This window comes from Rhinoraja longicauda, chromosome 18 (genome assembly GCF_053455715.1).
Source record: "Rhinoraja longicauda isolate Sanriku21f chromosome 18, sRhiLon1.1, whole genome shotgun sequence".
Classification (NCBI taxonomy): domain Eukaryota; kingdom Metazoa; phylum Chordata; class Chondrichthyes; order Rajiformes; family Arhynchobatidae; genus Rhinoraja; species Rhinoraja longicauda.
This window is the reverse complement of record NC_135970.1, coordinates 24,938,308-24,958,430: the sequence shown is the minus strand read 5'-3', so window position 1 is coordinate 24,958,430 and position 20,123 is coordinate 24,938,308. Positions and strand designations below refer to the sequence as shown.

Sequence of the window (20,123 nt, the reverse complement as noted above, 5' to 3'; positions counted from 1 at the left end):
ATCAAGGATGTCCATTCACGTTATAGAACAGAATCACATCAGGATGTGATTGGAAGATTCAATGAAAGGTAATAACTTTAAGGGCCTGTCCCACTTAGGCAATTTTTTAGGCGACTGTCATAGTCGTAGCATGTCGCCGAAAAACCGGCAACTGGACCCGCCTATGACACTGTCTACGACAAGCTACAACAACCTACCACCTAGTCGATGTCAAGCTACAGCAAGCTACCGACAACCGTCGACCCAATCGTCGCAACTTAGGACGTTCACCTACGACCGCGCCTACGACAACCTATGACCACGTAGGCGACAACCTACGACAACTGAAGTCAGTCTATGTCTACCTGCGACAAGCTTTGATCTTGTCGGCGACAACTGAAGACAATTCACGTCATTTCGGCCTCCGGTTTTGACGCCGGTACCTGTCGCTGACGTAGGTAGTCGCCAATGGAATTCACCGGTCAGCACCGGCGGCAACCTACGTCACCTGGCGAGAACTTACGACAGCATCTACGTCAGGAGACATCAAGCTCCGATCATTGGCGTCAAACTAACAGTCGCCGAAATTTTTTAAACATTTCAAAATCCAGCAGCGACCAGAAAAATGTTACGACTGTTTGGAGACTAGTTACGACTGTTTGGAGACTACTCACGACCATACAGGTGACACCCCGGCAACCGTGTGGCGACAGCCTAGTTGCCTGTAGTCGCATAAAAAATTGCCTAAATAGGACAGGGGCTTAACTTAAGATATGTTAATAAATATTTGTCGGAAATAATTTGCTCTAGTATGTGTGTTAATGCAATGGAAAATGTAAATGTTCTTGTTAATTCTATGTTAGTTGACTTTACAATTGTTAGATATGTAACCAATATCTCTTCATGTATTTGTTTAACAAAAGCAAGTCAGGTCATAGGATCAGCCATGATCTTGTTAAATGATGGAGTTGGCTTGAAGACTTATTTTCTGATATTTGGCGGGAAGAGATGGAAATGTTTTTTAACAGAAGCTGGAAATGTTTTTAAATAAGGTTTTGAATGCTGTGGAAGGGGTAGCAAAAAAAGAAAGAGGACCTGAAAAAAGTAACACTGTCCTCTTGTCTTCAAACAGAAATTGATGAGCAAGTTGTGAATAACTTAATGGACAATCATAAGTGACATTGAGCCAAAGTCATTTTTGGAAGGCTTGGTCAAAAGGATAAGATCAGTGAGTGAAGATCAGTATTTCAGAATGTGCAGATTATATGAATAAGCCATTGCAGAGTAACGGGGATTCGGCAGAGTCAATGGAAGGGAGAGTTTGGAGAGTGTTGTCAGACTGGTTCCCAAAATAATGAGAAATGAGATGAGGGGTATTTAATCAAGATTTTAAAATTTGACTTTGGGGATTGTCAGCTAAGACAGGAGTGCTAGTTATGTAGGACCTGATAACATACATGCAACAAAGCTTTGAAACCTAATGTTCTGTTTCATCAGATTCATACTTTCTCTAGCATCCTGCAAGAATTGCATTGTGATAAATGATCAGTTGGATATCTTGCCACTTTCCAGTCACATTCTCAACATCAAATCTGTCTCACCTAAATCCACGGTATGTTTTGCAATCTCAAATACAGTCACATTTGAGATTTTGCTGTTTATTTAACTGCTGAAATAGCCTTTGAATAATGAAATGAGCGAAAATGGCTTTTGATGACATTGTCAGGTACTTCTGTATTTACTGTAGACGTGGCCACTTATTATATCAGCAAGAAGAGTGTTTATGATTATTAATGTATGAACTTTTATCTTGTTATAATGTAAAGCCATATCTTCCTATTCCACCAACTCCTCCCAAGTAATCGCTGATACTCCCAAATGCCCCAGAACATCTCTATTTGTTGACAGGAAGAAAGTGATGCAAGAAAATTTGTTTTCCAATAAATTTGCTGATTTATTATATGGAATTATTAGAAAAGGGTGGCCCGTTGGGCCCAAACCTCTCCTACATTGATCTAACACCCTCCCACTCCCCACCTCCCCCCTTCCCCTCCCGCCCCCCCACTCACCCACTCCATCCCCCCTCAAACCCCTTATCCCCCCCCCCCCCCCAACTCACCCACTCCATCCCCCCTCAATCCCCCCCCGCCATTTGCACCATCGCAAAGTCAAAATGTCGTAAGTAGAAGCATCGGAAGTCAGGGAGCATCTGTATTAGATCAACGGGCCCCAACTGCGCAGGCGCGGACCCGTTGGGTTCCCATTGTGACGTCGAACACGGAGGTATTACTGCGCATATGCAGCTGACAGGCAGGGCACGTGGAAAAGGGATTTATTAAAGTTTAAAAGATGATTTTTAAAGTTTAAAAAGTGAATAACTTTTAAAGTATAATAACTATTTGAACCGCAGGCCAATGGTGAGTCAGGTGAGCCTAAAATTGTTGCGCTATCGTGAACCGTTTTGGCTGTATTTCGGGTATAAATATATTTACAAACGAACAAATGAATATACAAGATGAGAGTTTTAGTTATATATATATATATATATATATATATATATATATATAGATGCTTAAACATATCATCAGGAATTATATTTATCAATGTATTTGCCTAATTTTTAAGGAGGAAAGCATAACGCCTGTGGAGATTGAATTAAGAGAACTTAAAGACTCTCTAAGTGATACACAACCAGTAGGAGTTCTTATAGAGTGCAGTAAAACATTGGATCAGGTAAGATGCTATGGTAGATCTATATTGTAAAAATGCAGTTTTAATTCGTTCATAGAATATGAGTACCAGTGACAATGGCAGCATTTATTGTCCATCACTATTCTTTCTTAAATGGTGGTGAGCTGCCATTTTGAGCTACTACAATTTTCCTAATGATATTGCTTGCATTGTTGTTGGGTGGGAGTTCCAGAATTTGAAGCTGATGACAATGAAGGACCTTCAATATATTTTCACCCAGCCATTATTTTTTATCGCTGAATGATAGCAGGAGTGAATAGTGTGCCGATTGTAATTCTACTTCCGTGCTTTCATCTACTGGACAAGATAACATGATCGACTGTGCATCATGTTCCTCCACGATGTGAAAGCATAAAACTGCAGGAGAGATGAAATAGAAACTGGAAATACTTAACAAGTCTAGTTCATAACTGTAGAGAGAAGAAAAACAATTAATATTTCAAGTCAATTACCTTTTACCAGAACTGAAAAAAATAAATTAACATATTTTAAGTTACAGGGAAGGGGGTGGGAAATAAAAGGATATCTGCGATGTGAGTAGACGGCAGGGAGCTGATTGACACCAGGTGGTGGTGAGGCAAGCTAAGAGAGTGTAAACACTGGAAAAGTAAAACACTGGAAATGCCTAAATCTGAAATGGAAAGCAATGTTGTTAATACTTAGATGGCATTGGCAAAGTGAGAAGCAGTTTGATGATCAGTTCATGATACCATCTGAAATAGTTCAATTCATTATTCACTCCTGAGTCTAAATTGTGCCTAAACAGTCCTAGGTTGAGCTTCATTGGAACAGCATTGGAGGCCGAAGACTAAGGGTTGACAGTTGGAGTGAGATGAAGCAATAAAGTTTACACGCACTTAACAAGCCTTTGCTAACTTCTCTCAGCTGGACTTATGTCATTTTGTCTTCACGCCTCTTCACTATCACAGATATTCATAAGTTGTGGGAACAGAATTAGGCCATTTGGTCCATCAACTCTACATTAGGCAGGAAATGGTTTTGGGTAGACTGATGGGACTGAAGGCTGATAAATCCCCAGGGCCTGATGGTCTGCATCCCAGGGTACTTAAAGAGGTGGCTCTAGAAATAGTGGAAGCATTGGAGATCATTTTTCAATGTTCTATAGATTCAGGATCAGTTCCTGTGGATTGGAGGATAGCAAATATTATCCCACTTTTTAAGAAAGGAGGGAGAGAGAAAACGGGTAATTATAGACCAGTTAGTCTGACATCAGTGGTGGGGAAGATGCTGGAGTCAATTATAAAAGACGAAATTGCTGAGCATTTGGATAGCAGTAACAGGATCATTCCGAGTCAGCATGGATTTACGAAGGGAAAATCATGCTTGACAAATCTACTGGAATTTTTTGAGGATGTAACTAGGAAAATTGACAGGGGAGAGTCAGTGGATGTGGTGTACCTCGACTTTCAGAAAGCCTTCGACAAGGTCCCACATAGGAGATTAGTGGGCAAAATTAGGGCACATGGTATTGGGGGTAGGGTACTGACATGGATAGAAAATTGGTTGACAGACAGAAAGCAAAGAGTGGGGATAAATGGGTCCCTTTCAGAATGGCAGGCAGTGACCAGTGGGGTACCGCAAGGTTCGGTGCTGGGACCCCAGCTATTTACGATATACATTAATGACTTAGACGAAGGGATTAAAAGTACCATTAGCAAATTTGCAGATGATACTAAGCTGGGGGGTAGTGTGAATTGTGAGGAAGATGCAATAAGGCTGCAGGGTGACTTGGACAGGTTGTGTGAGTGGGCAGATACATGGCAGATACAGTTTAATGTAGATAAGTGTGAGGTTATTCACTTTGGAAGTAAGAATAGAAAGGCAGATTATTATCTGAATGGTGTCAAGTTAGGAGGAGGGGGAGTTCAACGAGATCAGGGTGTCCTAGTGCATCAGTCAATGAAAGGAAGCATGCAGGTACAGCAGGCAGTGAAGAAAGCCACTGGAATGTTGGCCTTCATAACAAGAGGAGTTGAGTATAGGAGCAAAGAGGTCCTTCTACAGTTGTACCGGGCCCTGGTGAGACCGCACCTGGAGTACTGTGTGTAGTTTTGGTCTCCAAATTTGAGGAAGGATATTCTTGCTATGGAGGGCGTGCAGCGTAGGTTCACTAGGTTAATTCCCGGAATGGCGGGACTGTCGTATGTTGAAAGGCTGGAGCGATTGGGCTTGTATACACTGGAATTTAGAAGGATGAGGGGGATCTTATTGAAACATATAAGATAATTAGGGGATTGGACACATTGGAGGCAGGAAACATGTTCCCAATGTTGGGGGAGTCCAGAACAAGGGGCCACAGTTTAAGAATAAGGGGTAGGCCATTTAGAACGGAGATGAGGAAGAACTTTTTCAGTCAGAGAGTGGTGAAGGTGTGGAATTCTCTGCCTCAGAAGGCAGTGGAGGCCAGTTCGTTGGATGCTTTCAAGAGAGAGCTGGATAGAGCTCTTAAGGATAGCGGAGTGAGTGGGTATGGGGAGAAGGCAGGAACGGGGTACTGATTGAGAGTGATCAGCCATGATCGCATTGAATGGCGGTGCTGGCTCGAGGGGCTGAATGGCCTACTCCTGCACCTATTGTCTATTGTCCATTGTCTACTCGGCCATTCAATCACGGCTGGTCTATCTTTCCCTCTCAAACCTATTCTCCTGCCTTCTCCCCTGACACCCGTACTAATCAAGAATGATTCCTATCAAGATATTTATTTCTGTTCTTTCTATCAATCTATTTGATCAGATTTCTAATTTATCTCAGTTCTGATGAAGGTCTTCGAGCTGAAACATTAATTCTGTTTCTGTCTTCACAGATGCTGGATGTTTGTACCTTTTTGTATTTTATTTCACGTTGACCATCTGTGCTATTTTACTTGACATTTGTACTTTGGTTGCTCCATGTACACTTAGTCACTGCAAGGAATTGGTTTGATCATCTCTAAAACAGCTTTTGTTATTTTTGTCAACAGTATAATGGGAGCTATTACTGGAATTTCAGTGTTTTGCCTTGTCTTAAAGCAAACCAATTTAATAATTTATCCTCATCAGGCTAAAGCAGTACTGAAGTTCATTGAAGCTATATCAGAGAAAACTCTTAGAAGCACGGTTGCATTAACTGCTGCCAGAGGCCGTGGTAAATCAGCTGCATTAGGGCTGTCTGTTGCAGGAGCAGTAGCATTTGGGTAGGTATTAGATTTACTAAATATTGCTGATCTGTGACATTTTCTGAATCTTTCTTTTGCTAATTACCTCTTTTTTGTACAAATTGCTCTTAAATCTGTGTATTGTGGTTATTAACTCTGCCAATTAAAATAGTCACTTTCAACTCCAATGTTCATGATTTTGAATATCTTGAACAAATTTCTCCACATTGTTCTGTTCTAAGGAAATCAGCGTATATTTTTCTGGTCTTTTTGGGTAACTGAAGTCTGTCATTCCAAGTACCTTAGTTGTATATCTTGTCTGTTTCCACTCATAAAGCTGTAGAATATTATAAAAGTGGTGTCCATAATTTGACATGATTCTCCAATTAACAAATATACAGTGTTTTATAAAGATTTAGCATAATATCCTTCTGTTTGAACTCTGTGCATTTATTTATAAACCCAGAAATCTCAAAAGTTTTTTGGCAGATGTTTTAACTTGCCATGTTATCTCTGAAGACTTCTCTACGAACCTCCCTAAGTCTCTGGCATTTTGCATTTATTTGCATTAAATTTTATGTTCTGATTTGGTTAGATCGTTCTTTTCAAGCCGTCTTCCATCCTCATGATGTTGCTTCCAAGTCATGTCATCCACAAATTTTAACTTAGTGTTTTGTATGCATTACTGTATATCTCCATTCTGGCAAACTGCTCTTCTGCACAGCGGATATTTTCAGTAATTTAGCCAGTTCTGCTCCTATTCAACCCATGCCTGTTGAATCTCAAAGACTTGCATTTCACTAGCAAGTATATTACACAGAACTTGGCAAACACCTTTTCAAACTCAACCACATTTTTACTGCTTTTATCTTTTGTGAAAAAAATGGAGCAAAAAAATGGCATGTTGGTCTTCATAACAAGAGGTTTTGAGCATAGGAGCAAAGAGGTCCTTCTGCAGTTGTATAGGGCCCTGGTGAGACCGCATCTGGAGTAATGTGTGCAGTTTTGGTCTCCTAATTTGAGGAAGGACGACCTTGCTATTGAGGCAGTGCAGTGTAGGTTCATGAGGTTAATCCCTGGGATGGCGGGACTGTCATATGAGGAAAGACTGGGCTTGCATTCACTGAAGTTTAGAAGGATGAGAGGGAATCTTATAGAGACGTATAAAATTATAAAAGGATGCAGGAAAAATGTTCCCAATGTTGGGGGAGTCCAGAACTAGGGGCCACGGTCTAAGAATAAAGGGGAGAGGCCATTTAAAACTGAGGCGAGAAGAAACTTTTTCACCCAGAGAGTTGTGAATTTGTGGAATTCTCTGCCACAGAAGGCAGTGGAAGCCAATTCACTGGATGAATTTAAAAGAGAGTTAGATAGAACTCTAGGGACTAGTGGAATCGTGGGATATGGGGAGAAGGCAGGCACAGGTTACTGATTGTGGATGATCAGCCATGATCACAATGAATGGCGGTGCTGGCTCGAAGGGCCAAATGGCGTTCTCCTGCACCTATTTTCTATGTTTCTAATTAATTATGCCACATGTTCTAATGTTTTTGATTGTTGGGGCAATTGAATAGGTTTGAAAGTGGAAATCATTATTCAAAATACGTAAAATCCATATGTTCCATGTCATATTTATTCTTACTGTAAATTAAATGTGACTGCATTTTCACTTATCTAATGAAACTACATTTAGACTACTTGAATTTAATTGATGTCAATAGCTATTGAAAATAATTGTATCTCATGGGAGTATTTGCTCTGTTTTTAGATATTCCAATATCTTTGTCACCTCGCCAAGTCCAGACAACTTAATCACCTTTTTTGAATTTGTGTTTAAGGGATTTGATGCATTACAGTATCAGGTAAGAGAGTAAATCTACCTGAATTGTAGTGATTTTTTTTCTTCTTTCAAATGGGTTAGAATATTAAAAAAGAATATAAAATTTGGAGAAACCTGCACGAGATAGCCCAGCTGTTGGCGGTTGTGCAGAGAAAAGCAGAAAAAAGATGTATCATTGATTTTGTTTAAAATGTGAAAACGTGCGCAGCTGATTGCCTAATAAAGTTCAAAGATTGGCATTTTTTAATTCGCCACTGTTGCTTCAAGAAGAAATTTGAATCCTTAATAAATTTTAACTGGGACTTCTACAATTACTTCATTTCAGGAGCATCTGGACTATGAAATAATTCAATCCTTAAATCCTGAGTTCAACAAAGCTGTGGTTCGTGTTAATATCTATAAGGAGCACAGGCAGACTATACAGGTAAAACAAAATGCACTTTCCTGATTTCCTTGCTTCTAAACTGCGAAAGTGAACGTGAAAATGTCTACTATAATATGGTTGAAATAGTGGGGGGTATTTAACTTTTGAAATAGCAACTGGAACTGCGACAGGGCTTGGATGGGGCAATATTGCTTATGTATTCAGGAAATCTTTCTCAATGAATATGTAGACATTCCTACTAGAGGAGGCAAAACTTGATCTCCTCTTGGGACAAAAGGCAGAGGAGGTGACTGAGATGTTAATGGGGGAGCAATTTGGAACCATTAACTATAATTCTATTAGTTTGAAAATAGTTATTGGAATGGATAGAACTGGTCCAAAAGTTGAAGTCCTAAATTGGGATAAGGCCAATTTTTATGACATTAGATAAGAAACTTCAGAATTGATTGGGGGTGGCTGCTTGCATTTAAAGGGACAGCTGGTAAGTGGGAGACTTTTTCAGGGCCAGCATGTTCCTGTCAGAGTGAAGGTCAAAGCTGGCAAAAGTAGGGAGTCTGGATGACAAAAGATATTGAGACTCGGGTCAAGGAAAAGGTATAGGCAGCTGGGATCAAATTAATCCCATAAAGAGTAGAGGGTGTATAGGAGTGGAGATCAGGTGGGCAAACAGGGTAGCTTTTGCAGATAAGGTAAAGAAGAATCCACAGCGATTCTCCTAGTATATTAGGGCAAAAGAGTTCACTAGGAAGAGTAAAGGGCCCCTTAAAAATCAACAAGGCGTCTGTTGAGGCACAAGAGATGGGTGAAGTGTTATGTGTTTAAGGTGAAGAAATACATGGTTGATTGTAAACTCAGCGGAGTTAATAGTGATGTCTGGAAGAGTTTCTACATTTTAGAAAAGGTGGTGCTGGAGTTCTTAAGACATATTAAGGTAGAAAAAATCCCTGAGACCTGATCAACTGTATTCTGGGATGTTGTAGGAAGTAACTTGGTCGATATGGACGAGTTGGGCTGAAGAGCCTGCATCCGCAGTGTACAACAGTAATTATGCTGATGCAGTTTCCTTTTCTAATAGTGTATCTACATAATAGGATTCAGCAATCACAGAACTTATTTTTTTCCCATTGCCAGTACATTCATCCTGCAGATGCAGTTAAACTGGATCAGGCTGAGCTTGTGATTATTGATGAAGCAGCTGCCATCCCACTTCCACTGGTGAAGAAATTGCTGGGACCTTATCTTGTTTTTATGGCCTCCACTATAAATGGGTACGTGATTAGGTTATTACCTAATGCCATATTATACTGTTGTGTAAAATGCTTCATGTGTCAACTTGAATTCCAGCCATTAACCTAAGAATCCTGAAGGGAGAAAAATTAATGTAATCATCTATGTACATCAGGTTAATCCAATTACACAGGTGGATAATTGTCTGATACTGAAGGGTGGTGATTATTAAACTTATTGTAGTCTCAGTTGTGGTGGAGACCTAGGACAGAAAGGTCAGTATAGGAATGGGAAGAGGAGTTTAATAGACAATGAACAATAGGTACAGGAGTAGGCCATTTGGCCCTTCGAGCCAGCACTGCCATTCAATGTGATCATGGCTAATCATTCTCAATCAGTACCCCGTTCCTGCCTTCTCCCCATACCCCCTGACTCCGCTATCCTTAAGAGCACTATCTAGCTCTCTCTTGAATGCATTCTAGCTCTCTCTTGAATGCAAAAAGGTTAGCAACTGAGAAATCAAGTAGACCTTTGCGGACCAAGCGCAGGTGTTCGGCAAAACGGTTGCTGAGTCTATGCTTGGTCTCACCGATGTACAGGAGGTCACATCAGGAACACTAGATTCAGTATTTGTGGTTCGGCCAAGACCTACTGGATATCTTATTAACTAATCATTTTCCCATTTCTATATTGACCTTTCTATTCCTGGTCTCCTTCATAGACCGTGTGAGGCCACAAGCAAACTAGAGGATCAGCACCACATGTTCCGCTTGGGTAGTTTACAACCCAACAGTATGAACATTGCATTTTAGGCAGGCACAACCTCCCCTCCCCCTCCCCTTCTCCTCGCACAGACTACCACTTTTTCTCTCTCCTCTGCCCTCCCCCGCCCCAACCCCCCCTCCCCCCCCCCCCCCCCACACACATACACACACACAATCGGTCTGAAGAAGGGTCCCAACCTGAAACGTCACTATTCCATGTTCTCCAGAGATGCTGCCTGACCCACTGAGGTAGTCCAGCATTTTGTGTGCTCCAAAATTAGTGAGGAAGCACAGTCATGGTCTGAGTGGGACTGGAATGTATCATATCCACTAATAAGCGAGTTCGGTATCTCGACTATGCATGCCCAGGTCATAGGTTATTCACGCTAAACATTCTCGCCGGCTGAGCTGCTGCGTGTATACAGACCTGCGTTTCATCTGTATTTTCCAGACTTGCTTCTTCGAAGTAAGAAAATACTGCTTTCAAAATTATTAACTAGGTGTATTTATGGTTAATTTGTACAAAACTAGGATGATTTTGTTGGTTTTATTGCTTTATGATTTGATGAGTGAGCGAGATCATGACGATTTTCTTTTGCATTGTAACTTGTACGACCGGTACGTAATGGACCTGCTTACAGTACCCTATTTGAATTAACATATGATTGACTTTGCTATTTAAAAATATATATATATTACTAAGCAAAGCCATGCGCATTTGTGCAATTTTGGGCTGTGGGAGTAGACGTATCACCTGAATAAGTGGATGCAGAATATGTGTGACAGCCACAATCGTAAATTTGGAATGGGAAACTGTTTCTGTCCACCTCCCTTCAAACTCTAGGAAAAAAACTGCAGATGCTAGTTTAAATCGAAGGTAGACACAAAATGCTGGAGTAACTCTCAGCGGGTCAGGCAGCATCTCGGGAGAGACCCTTCTTCAGAAGTCTGAAGAAGCAAGATACCGAACTCGCTTATTCTCCTGACTTCTGAAGAAGGGTCTCGACCCAAAACATCACCCATTGCTTCTCTCCCGAGTTGCTGCCTGACCTGCTGAGTTACTCCAGCATTTTGTGTCTACCATCGATTCAAAGCAGCATCTGCAGTTTTTTTTCGTAGAGTTTGAAGGGAGGTGGTCAGAAACAGTTTCCCGTTGCAAATTTACAGTTGTGGCTGTCACACACATTCTACATCCACTTATTCAGGTGATACGTGCTACTCCAACAGCCCAAAATTGCACAAATGTGCATGGCTTTCCCCAGTAACATATGAAACAAAATAAATAACAAAGTCAATGATATGTTAATTCAAATAAGGTCCTGTAAGCATGTCCATTACAAGTTACAATGGAAAAGAAAATCGTCACGATCTCGCTCACTCACCGAAGCATAAAGCAATAAAACGAACAAAATCATCGTAGTTTTGTACAAATTAACCATAAATATATCTAGTTAATAGTTTTGAAAGCAGTTACCTCGAAGAAGCAAAACTAGAAAAAACGGATGAAAGGCAGTTACCTCGAAGAAGCAAAACTAGAAAAAACAGATGAAAGGCATCCGTTTCACGCAGCAGCTTAGCCGGTGAGAATGTTTAGCACGAGCGACCTATGACCTGGGCATACACAGTCGAGATAACGAACTCGCATATTGATTTTGCTTTATTAATTATTTTGGGAATTTAAAATCTGCTGCAAGATTAAGATGCTTGTTTTATTCGGGTATTGTTGTATCTTCAACCCTGGATTTGCTATCCATCCATTTTCAGATATGAAGGGACAGGGCGTTCACTCTCTTTGAAGCTGATACAACAGTTGCGACAGCAAAATGAACAGACCAAGGTCAACGTTACTGCAGAGAATAAAGTAGTTTCCACGGCCAAACTCAGCACAGGTATTATCATTTGCTTTTCCTGCACTATAACCTGTTGATTCTGTTTTGTCATAAATCAAATAAGTTTGTCCATGAATAAAGAAATCCTAATCTCTTTGAGTTTATCAGTCCATCACATAAATTGTTTGGATAAGCTTTGGACATTGAAGATTTTCCCACTTTTTCTAAGAAAATATGTTTTATCTGATTTCGAACTTTTGTTTCCTATGGACACCTAATCATGCGATATGTTCTCCTTGTGCCAGTTGTTTCCCCTTTCTGTCCCCTTTTTCTCATTAGAAAATTATTTGTAACGATATGGAGTAATAGCCTTCCATGATCCCTAGAATTGAAATATTTTTGGATGGAAAATGTTGGCAAGGGAATCTTTTTGATTTTGTTTACAGTTATTGATTCATTCTCTGATCATTGAAAATTGGTATATTGGCAAAACTAAAGTAAAAGGCATTCCTTCTGTTTAATTTCATATGCCAGGACATATTCCACGTCAGAGTGGTATATGGTTATTATTTCACAGTTTATCATATTTTGTGGTGTCTTAGGTTGGTAAAGAATTCTATTAATTTCATGGTTTGAAAAATACTGAATGAAATGTATTTTTTAACTCTATATCACTAAGGGAAGTTATTCAGCTTATTATGTGTCATGCAAGCTAGAGAAACGATTCTCACACTTAATCACATTTTCTAATTTGATCCGTAACCTCTTATGTCATTGCATGTCTTAGACATATCAGTGTGATAATTATTTCTGTCTTGTCCATCTTCTCAGACTAAGTAAACCAAAGGCCCCAACATCTTGCTGGGTGGAAATAAAACCTTAATTTCCTGCTCGTATTTTAACAATTACATTTAAGTTTGGTTATTTATCTTTAAGGAGAATTTCTTTCCATCAACTTTGTTTATGTCATTCATAATTTTATGTCCTAATTAAATTTATTCCCCCTGATTATTGACCTCTCCCATCAACCTCCCCTATTAATTATCTCCTAATATGGTTTGTTAGTCCTTACTGGTATTTCATCTCTTCTTTATTTATCGGTAGTGCGGTCCCTACATGAGGTTTCTTTACATGAAGCGATTCGATATGCCCCTGGAGATCCTGTGGAGAAGTGGCTGAATGATCTGCTGTGTTTGGACTGTCTGAATGTCTCCAGAATCATCTCGGGCTGCCCACTTCCAGAGACGTGTGACCTGTATCCAGCAGACAATTTCAGTCTATTTTAAATAATTTTATTGTTGTCAACGTTGAAGATTATGGATGATTAGAAGAACCAGAATAAGCAAATGCAGATTCTTTTTCACCACAGGTGATAAGGGCATTTCCCACACTTTGCTCTCCCCTGTTCATCTCCATTCCCAGAAGCTGAATAGAATTTCCCTTGTCCTTACTTTTTTGCTAGTCTTTATATTAAACAGTTCACCCTACAGCTCCAACAAAATCCAATTACTACACATCTCCATTTTCATTTCCATCTACAATGAAACTCCTCCAAAAATAAATTTATGACCTGGAGCACATTTGGCCCATTGTGTCTGTAGGTTCAAAAGGAGCCACCTAGCTTAATCCTACCTGGCTTAATCCCACCTTCCATTGCTGGGTGTGTAGCTCTGCACTACAAAGCTCTTTATACATATAAATAGTTAAAAAAATTATTCAAGAGAGTTTGTGTCTTCTATCGTCTTGGGCAGTCAGTTCCAGATTCCTGCCACCTCTGGAAATGTATTTTTCCTCATCTTTGCTCGAAATCGTCTACCGGTGGGTACTTTAAATCTATACCTCCTGGTTTTTTACTTCTCCAGTGAATGGATCCATCCCATTTCTTCTGCCTATGCCCCTGTACTTTTATTCACCTCATTCAAATCTCTCCTCAGTCCCTTCTAATTCTAAAAAATATATAATAATTTATCCAGATATTGCTTACATTTGTAACAATATATCTTTCTTGAAACGGGTTGACCAGAACTGTTGTGGTTATTATGCTGTGGTCTAACCAGTATTATATATAGGTGTAACCTCCCTGTTTTTATATTTTGTACCAGCCAACAAAGGAAAACATTGCATTTTCCTTTTAAAACCACCTGATTGGCCTGTTTTGTTATCTTTATAGATCATTAGACATTCATTCCAGAGTTCCTTTGTTTCTCCACCCACTCAATATTCTCCCAGTTATCGTACATTACCAATAATATTTTTGTTTTTAATTAATAAACTCTAGACTTCACCTGATCAGTTTGCTCTGTAATCTTTTTTTTAATTCATGAAAAATGTTCTAATTTAAGTTCCAGTAACCTAGCACAGTCTGCATATTTAGATCTGCATGGAGTGTGAGAAAATAACACCTGACATTTTATTGGGGATTATTTCTCAATCCTTTCAAATTACAAAATGTCAGTTTAGAAAATGCATGAATACCCAAGTATTTATGAAAATTATAGTATGGCCTAAAATGTCCCAATCCTGGATTATATTTGAAACTGGTGCAGGAATGCTCGTCATCACGTAAAGACTAAAACATATTTTTCCAAAATGTTTACTATTTTGAGGTTTATGCCTGAGCAAGTAGTGGGAAACATTTTAAGCAGTACCATCTGAAAATGAAATTTGAGAAACTGAAATGTAATATTGGATCTACTTTGTGTCTTGCCTTAGTCCATTATGGAGTGCGATAAGTGGCATGTTTAGTAAAAACAATGTTGCTGTTAATTTATGCCTTTGAAATTACAGATAGTGGCAAGATTTTCTGTGGATTGTTGGTTTCATGGGCTACCTTTGTGGTTTGAACATTAAGAATATGATATTTAGGGGGTCACTAAGATGGTGTTTGCTGTGAATGTGACTTATTTCAATCAGTATCTTGCCTTAACAATATTAAAGCTATTATGTGAACAGAGACACACTTTTCTGTTACCATAAAGCATCTGAAGCCTTCCTACAACGACTGATGTCTCTATATGTGGCATCCCATTATAAGGTAATTTACTACCTAATGTTGACAATTTATAACAGTGCTCTACTTTCCCTAAAAATAAATAAATTTTAAAATTGTTATAATTGGAATTAAGTTTGGGTTTTATTTGTAATTGGTTAAAATTTTCAAAGTAAAGTTTAAAATATCGGTTTTTGAAACGTCCGTTTTTAAAATGTAAGAGGGAGGATAATTATGAATCTTTGGAATATATTCATGGGATCTGCTGATTCTTTACTTTGTGGAAGTTGTTTCCTTAAGTTGTCCTTAATGATGTTTCTACAGAACAGCCCTAATGACCTTCAGTTACTTTCTGATGCTCCAGCTCACCATCTTTTCTGCTTGCTGCCCCCAGTGCAACCAACTCAGAACTCATTGCCGGAAGTACTTGCTATTATACAGGTAATGTGAATGTCTGGGTCGCTGCTCCTACAAATAAATGTTAAGATTACTGCTGCAGTCTGAGCCAAATTTAGTTGTCTGCGATTAGATGATTTATCCTGTTCAAATCCTCGTAGGGGACAGAAACAGGATATATTGCTGGTATTAGATGTTTGGGAATATGTAAGAGATGTGGCTTATCACTTAATCTCAGAACTTGAAGCAGGAGTTAACTAATTGGCCCTTTGAGTTTACTAATCTATTTATGAACCTCACAGCTGATCTTATATTTCAAGATCATTTTCCTGACCCATCTCAGTTTTGCTCCACCTGGTAACCAAAATTTGCCACTTACCTGTGAATGTGCAGATTCACTCCCCTACAGTAGACAATTCCAAAAGGATGTATAGAAATAAAATAATATGAGCGAGAGTCAGCTTGGTATAGCATTGCATTGCTTTTTTTAATTGCTAATTGGTATATGCAACATTTGGTCTGTAAAGTTCCTGTGTGCAGATAGTAAAGTCACTGTCCCACAGCAGTGCTGATCCAGGTTCAATCCTGACCTCCGGTGCTTTCTGCATGGAGTTTGCACATTCTCCCTGTGATTGCATTTGTTTCCTCTATGCTCCGATTTCCACCCCCATACTAAAACGTACAGATGAGTAGGTTAATTAGCCATTGTAAATTACCCCTCGAGTGTAGTCACGGAGTCACATATCATGGAAAGAGGCTCTTGCACCTTCCAATTTTACGCCAGCCATCAACCACATATTTGCATGAATCACATTTTATTCTCCCCTTGTTTCCAACAATTCCTGCCAGTACTACCACTAGCCCATCCATTGGGGTAAATTCATAAATTGGCCAATTAACTTAGTTGGATGTAGTTGAGACGTGGGAGAAATTTGAAACAGCCAGAAAAAGTGTGCAAGCTCCATAGAGGCAGCACTGCAGGTCAGAATTGAACCTGGTTCACTGGAGCTGTGAGGCCACAGTTTTAGCTGTGTAACAATGCTGTAAAGTAAATTACCTTGTGGAATTAATTCCCCTTTGGATTTTACCAGTTACACCTGTACAGCATACACTGCTTGTTTGATAATGGTGTTTCCATAAGTTTTTTAATATTTCAATCACCAAGTCAAACATGCATGCTGTGATTTGATTGTTTTAAAGCCATTGAGATAATTTGACGCACGAAAGAGTGCTGCACCTTAGACATAATTTATTTAAATTCTGGGGTGGTGTGAATGTTTACATGATGAGAGATGCTTCAAATCCCTTATCTGTAAATTGGCTGTTGAACTCACACAGGAATTAGTAGATTTTTTCTTTGTTTTTGCCAGGTAGCCCTTGAAGGAGAAATCTCAAGTCAGTCCGTAATGAACAGCCTCTCTCGTGGGAAGAAAGCATTTGGAGATCTCATCCCATGGACTGTGTCAGAGCAGGTAACATATCACATGGACATAAGATGCTATATATTTGTAATGTTTAGGTGTACCATTTAGTAGGCTGTAAAATACTTGATACAATGAGTTAAAAGGTTTATCGTATGAATGCATGGAAGTGTGGATGTGTAGGTCAAAAATTATACCGATTTTGATGTTCCCTCTGCATGTAATCCTATTGGTCACATAAGGAATCTTTTTCGATCTTTAGGTAGTTTCATTGTCATTCTTTGCTGTGCTTTGCTAACCATTAACCAAACATTGATCAAATGGATGTGATACTCGGTATTTTTGATTTGCTTTTCCCACAATGTCCCATATTTGTTCCTCCTGTAACTTTCATATCAATGGAGTATGGGATGGACTATCTGTTGATAATATGGATGTTTTAGTAAACTGAACATTTTCTTTCTAAAACAGTTTCAGGATCCTGACTTTGGAAGTTTATCAGGAGGGCGTATTGTCAGAATTGCAGTACATCCTGATTACCAAGCGGTAATAAAGACCTTTTCATTTGCCATATTGTGTATCAGTCTCACAATCTGTTCCTTGTGGTAAATATTTTGGTAAAATAGTGAAACCTTAATTGTTGGAGATTTGAACTAAGGAATTGATACTTGGAAATTCATTTGCGGATGTTGCTTCTTTACAATAATTGTGCAGATGAGTCATTATGCATAAATGCATGTGCAGTCTATATCATATAAATTAATGATTTTTAAAAAAATCAATTCAGTCTAAATTATAAATAATATTTTCATTGCATCAGTGAGGACTGCATTAAAATTGATCAAATGGTGGCACTTTGTTTAACTCTGTGTATCATTCATTCATGTAATGAATGCTTCCATATACCCTCAATTGAACTTCATGTTTGTAGGCAAGTGAGAAGTTTTTTTTAAATTAAGCTTTGGGGAATTGTGCTGAGCCCATTTAAAAATAAGTTTGAGCTTATCCATTCGGAACAAATTTGAGAATAAATAATTCAGCAGATAATTTTTGAAAGGATTTAAAACTTTTTGATACCAATAGCACAATTGTAGACTTTAAATTTCAATTCTTGTATTCAGTAATCAAAATTATTTCTGTCATGCTTTTTCTATGATCTTGTGGTCAGATGGGTTATGGAAGCCGAGCAATGGAGTTGCTACAGATGTATTATGAAGGAAAATGTCCTTGTCTGGAAGAGCAAGAAGGCCATAAATACACTGAAATAACCACTATCAGCAGTGAGGTATGGACGGGTAAAGTTTGGAATTACAACGATAGTAAAAGAATATAACTTTATTCAAACAGCAATTCAGGACAGTACCTGACTGAACCGAATTGCTTAACTTTATGTGGATCTGAAGATTTTTTGAACATTTGAGGATATTTAGTGGCTAATAATGCAACATATTGCCATTTCAGAAACCCTTTAACGATTAAAAACCATTTTCTATGATGTAATCATCCACTTCAATTTTAGATTGAAGATTTTGCACAGTTTTTTAAGTTCTCTTAATTGTATAGCTTCCTATTGGGGTGTAAATCATTAGATCTATTGTTTTGGTAGAAATAGTAAGATTTTTCTTCCTCTCGTGGATAGATTTGTTATCAGTTACAGTACTACCTCTGACACTGCAATATGGCTTAGTTAATTTAGCTCATTAATAAATAATCATTCAACCTATTTTATAAGTTCAAAATTGATAAAGAGTGAGGTAGAGAATTAATTGATCGAAATTAATGTATATATTTTACACTGGTATACAATGTTATTGTAGATTAATTTATTTCCAATTACACTGCAGTGATTTATATTCAGTTAGTGTTTATTGCCGAAAAGGTGCAAGCACACTTATAATGGCAGAGAGATTAAAGTTATACAGGATGCAAAAAAGTTTTGAGGTGCACTAATCTTTGGAAAGTAGCTATTGAGGCAAGACACCTTAGGAGGTGTAGAACATTTTAATTCACTGGAACTTCATGTTAGCGAGAATTTAGATGGTGCAATGCTTCTCTTGAATTATTTGTGGTGGTACAGAGATAGAATGGCGTGTTTACAGATGTACAAATTAAAGCTGAACTTGTGAACGCTACTGCCGAAGGATATCATGCAAGCTATAGTGTTGTTGAAGCATTATGGAATATTTGGAAACTATATATTTTTATCCATTGTGTTTATTAATAGTGGGTTTACCTGTACAGTACAATTAGGACTTCAGCTCTGCCTTTAACACAGTCATCCCGAGCAGACTGGTCACCAAACTTTCTGACCTTGGATTTTCCCAAACCATCTGCCAATGGATCAAGGACTTCCTGACCAACCGCCCCCAGACCGTCAAAATAGGCCCTCACCTCTCCTCCACCATTACACTGAGCACCGGCTCACCACAGGGCTGTGTGTTGAGCCCCATCCTTTACTCCCTCTACACTCACGACTGCGCCCCACCCATCCCACCAACACCATCATCAAGTTCGCGGATGACACGACTGTGGTTGGACTCATCTCAGGAGGAGATGAGACAGCCTACAGGGATGAAATCCAAAGGCTGGCAGCATGGTGTTCAGTGAACAATCTTGTCCTGAACTCCTCCAAAACAAAGGAACTTATAATAGACTACAGGAAAACCAGTGCAGAACACGACCCACTCTACATCAATGGGGTCTGTGTAGAAAGGGTACCCGCTTTCAGGTTCCTGGGTACGCACATCGCAGAGGATCTTACCTGGTTTACCAACACCATCACCACAGTGAAGAAGGCACAGCAGAGACTCCACTTCCTGAGGATCCTCAGGAAGACCAACCTGCAGGAGAAGCTCATGATGTCCTTCTATCGCTGCTCCATCGAGAGTGTGCTGGCATACTGTATAACCACATGGTATGCCAGCTGCTCAGAAAAGGACAGGAAGGCCCTTCAGAGGGTCATCACGACGGCCCAAAAGATCATCGGCTGCTCACTGCCCTCCCTGGAGCACCTGTTCAGCCTACGCTGCCTCAGTAGAGCAGGCAAAATAATAAAAGATCCATCCCACCCCGGCCACCGTCTGTTTGTTCTTCTGCCCTCTGGTCGACGTTTCAGGTCGATCAAATCCCGAACAAACAGACTTAAGAACAGTTTTTACCCCAGGGCCATACGAGAACTGAACACTACTTTCTGCACTAGGTCACAATGTTAAAACTTTTGTATTTAATATATTTGTATTTATTTGTTTTGCATTTATTGCATATATGTTTTTACGCACCGTCAGGATTGCTATTTTTTAATTTCGTTGTACTCGTTGCAATGACAATAAATGAATATTATTATTATTATTATTATTATTATGAATACACATTCATCCAAGTGTACCTG

General features: G+C 39.2%; 1 protein-coding gene across 3 annotated transcripts in view; it reads left to right on the top strand.

Annotated features, from left to right (window-relative positions):
* nat10 (N-acetyltransferase 10) overlaps positions 1-20,123 on the top strand; it is a 49,425-nt gene that overhangs the window by 11,664 nt on the left and 17,638 nt on the right. For all 3 annotated transcript variants that reach the window (XM_078415311.1, XM_078415313.1, XM_078415312.1), the window contains 14 exons: positions 7-68; positions 1,477-1,591; positions 2,605-2,712; positions 5,790-5,923; positions 7,653-7,746; positions 8,050-8,148; positions 9,241-9,377; positions 11,865-11,989; positions 13,034-13,184; positions 14,867-14,963; positions 15,243-15,359; positions 16,685-16,786; positions 17,207-17,281; positions 17,904-18,020. In XM_078415311.1, coding sequence (XP_078271437.1) covers positions 7-68; positions 1,477-1,591; positions 2,605-2,712; positions 5,790-5,923; positions 7,653-7,746; positions 8,050-8,148; positions 9,241-9,377; positions 11,865-11,989; positions 13,034-13,184; positions 14,867-14,963; positions 15,243-15,359; positions 16,685-16,786; positions 17,207-17,281; positions 17,904-18,020 — 1,533 coding nt within the window. The remainder of the gene's footprint in view (positions 1-6; positions 69-1,476; positions 1,592-2,604; positions 2,713-5,789; positions 5,924-7,652; positions 7,747-8,049; positions 8,149-9,240; positions 9,378-11,864; positions 11,990-13,033; positions 13,185-14,866; positions 14,964-15,242; positions 15,360-16,684; positions 16,787-17,206; positions 17,282-17,903; positions 18,021-20,123) is intronic.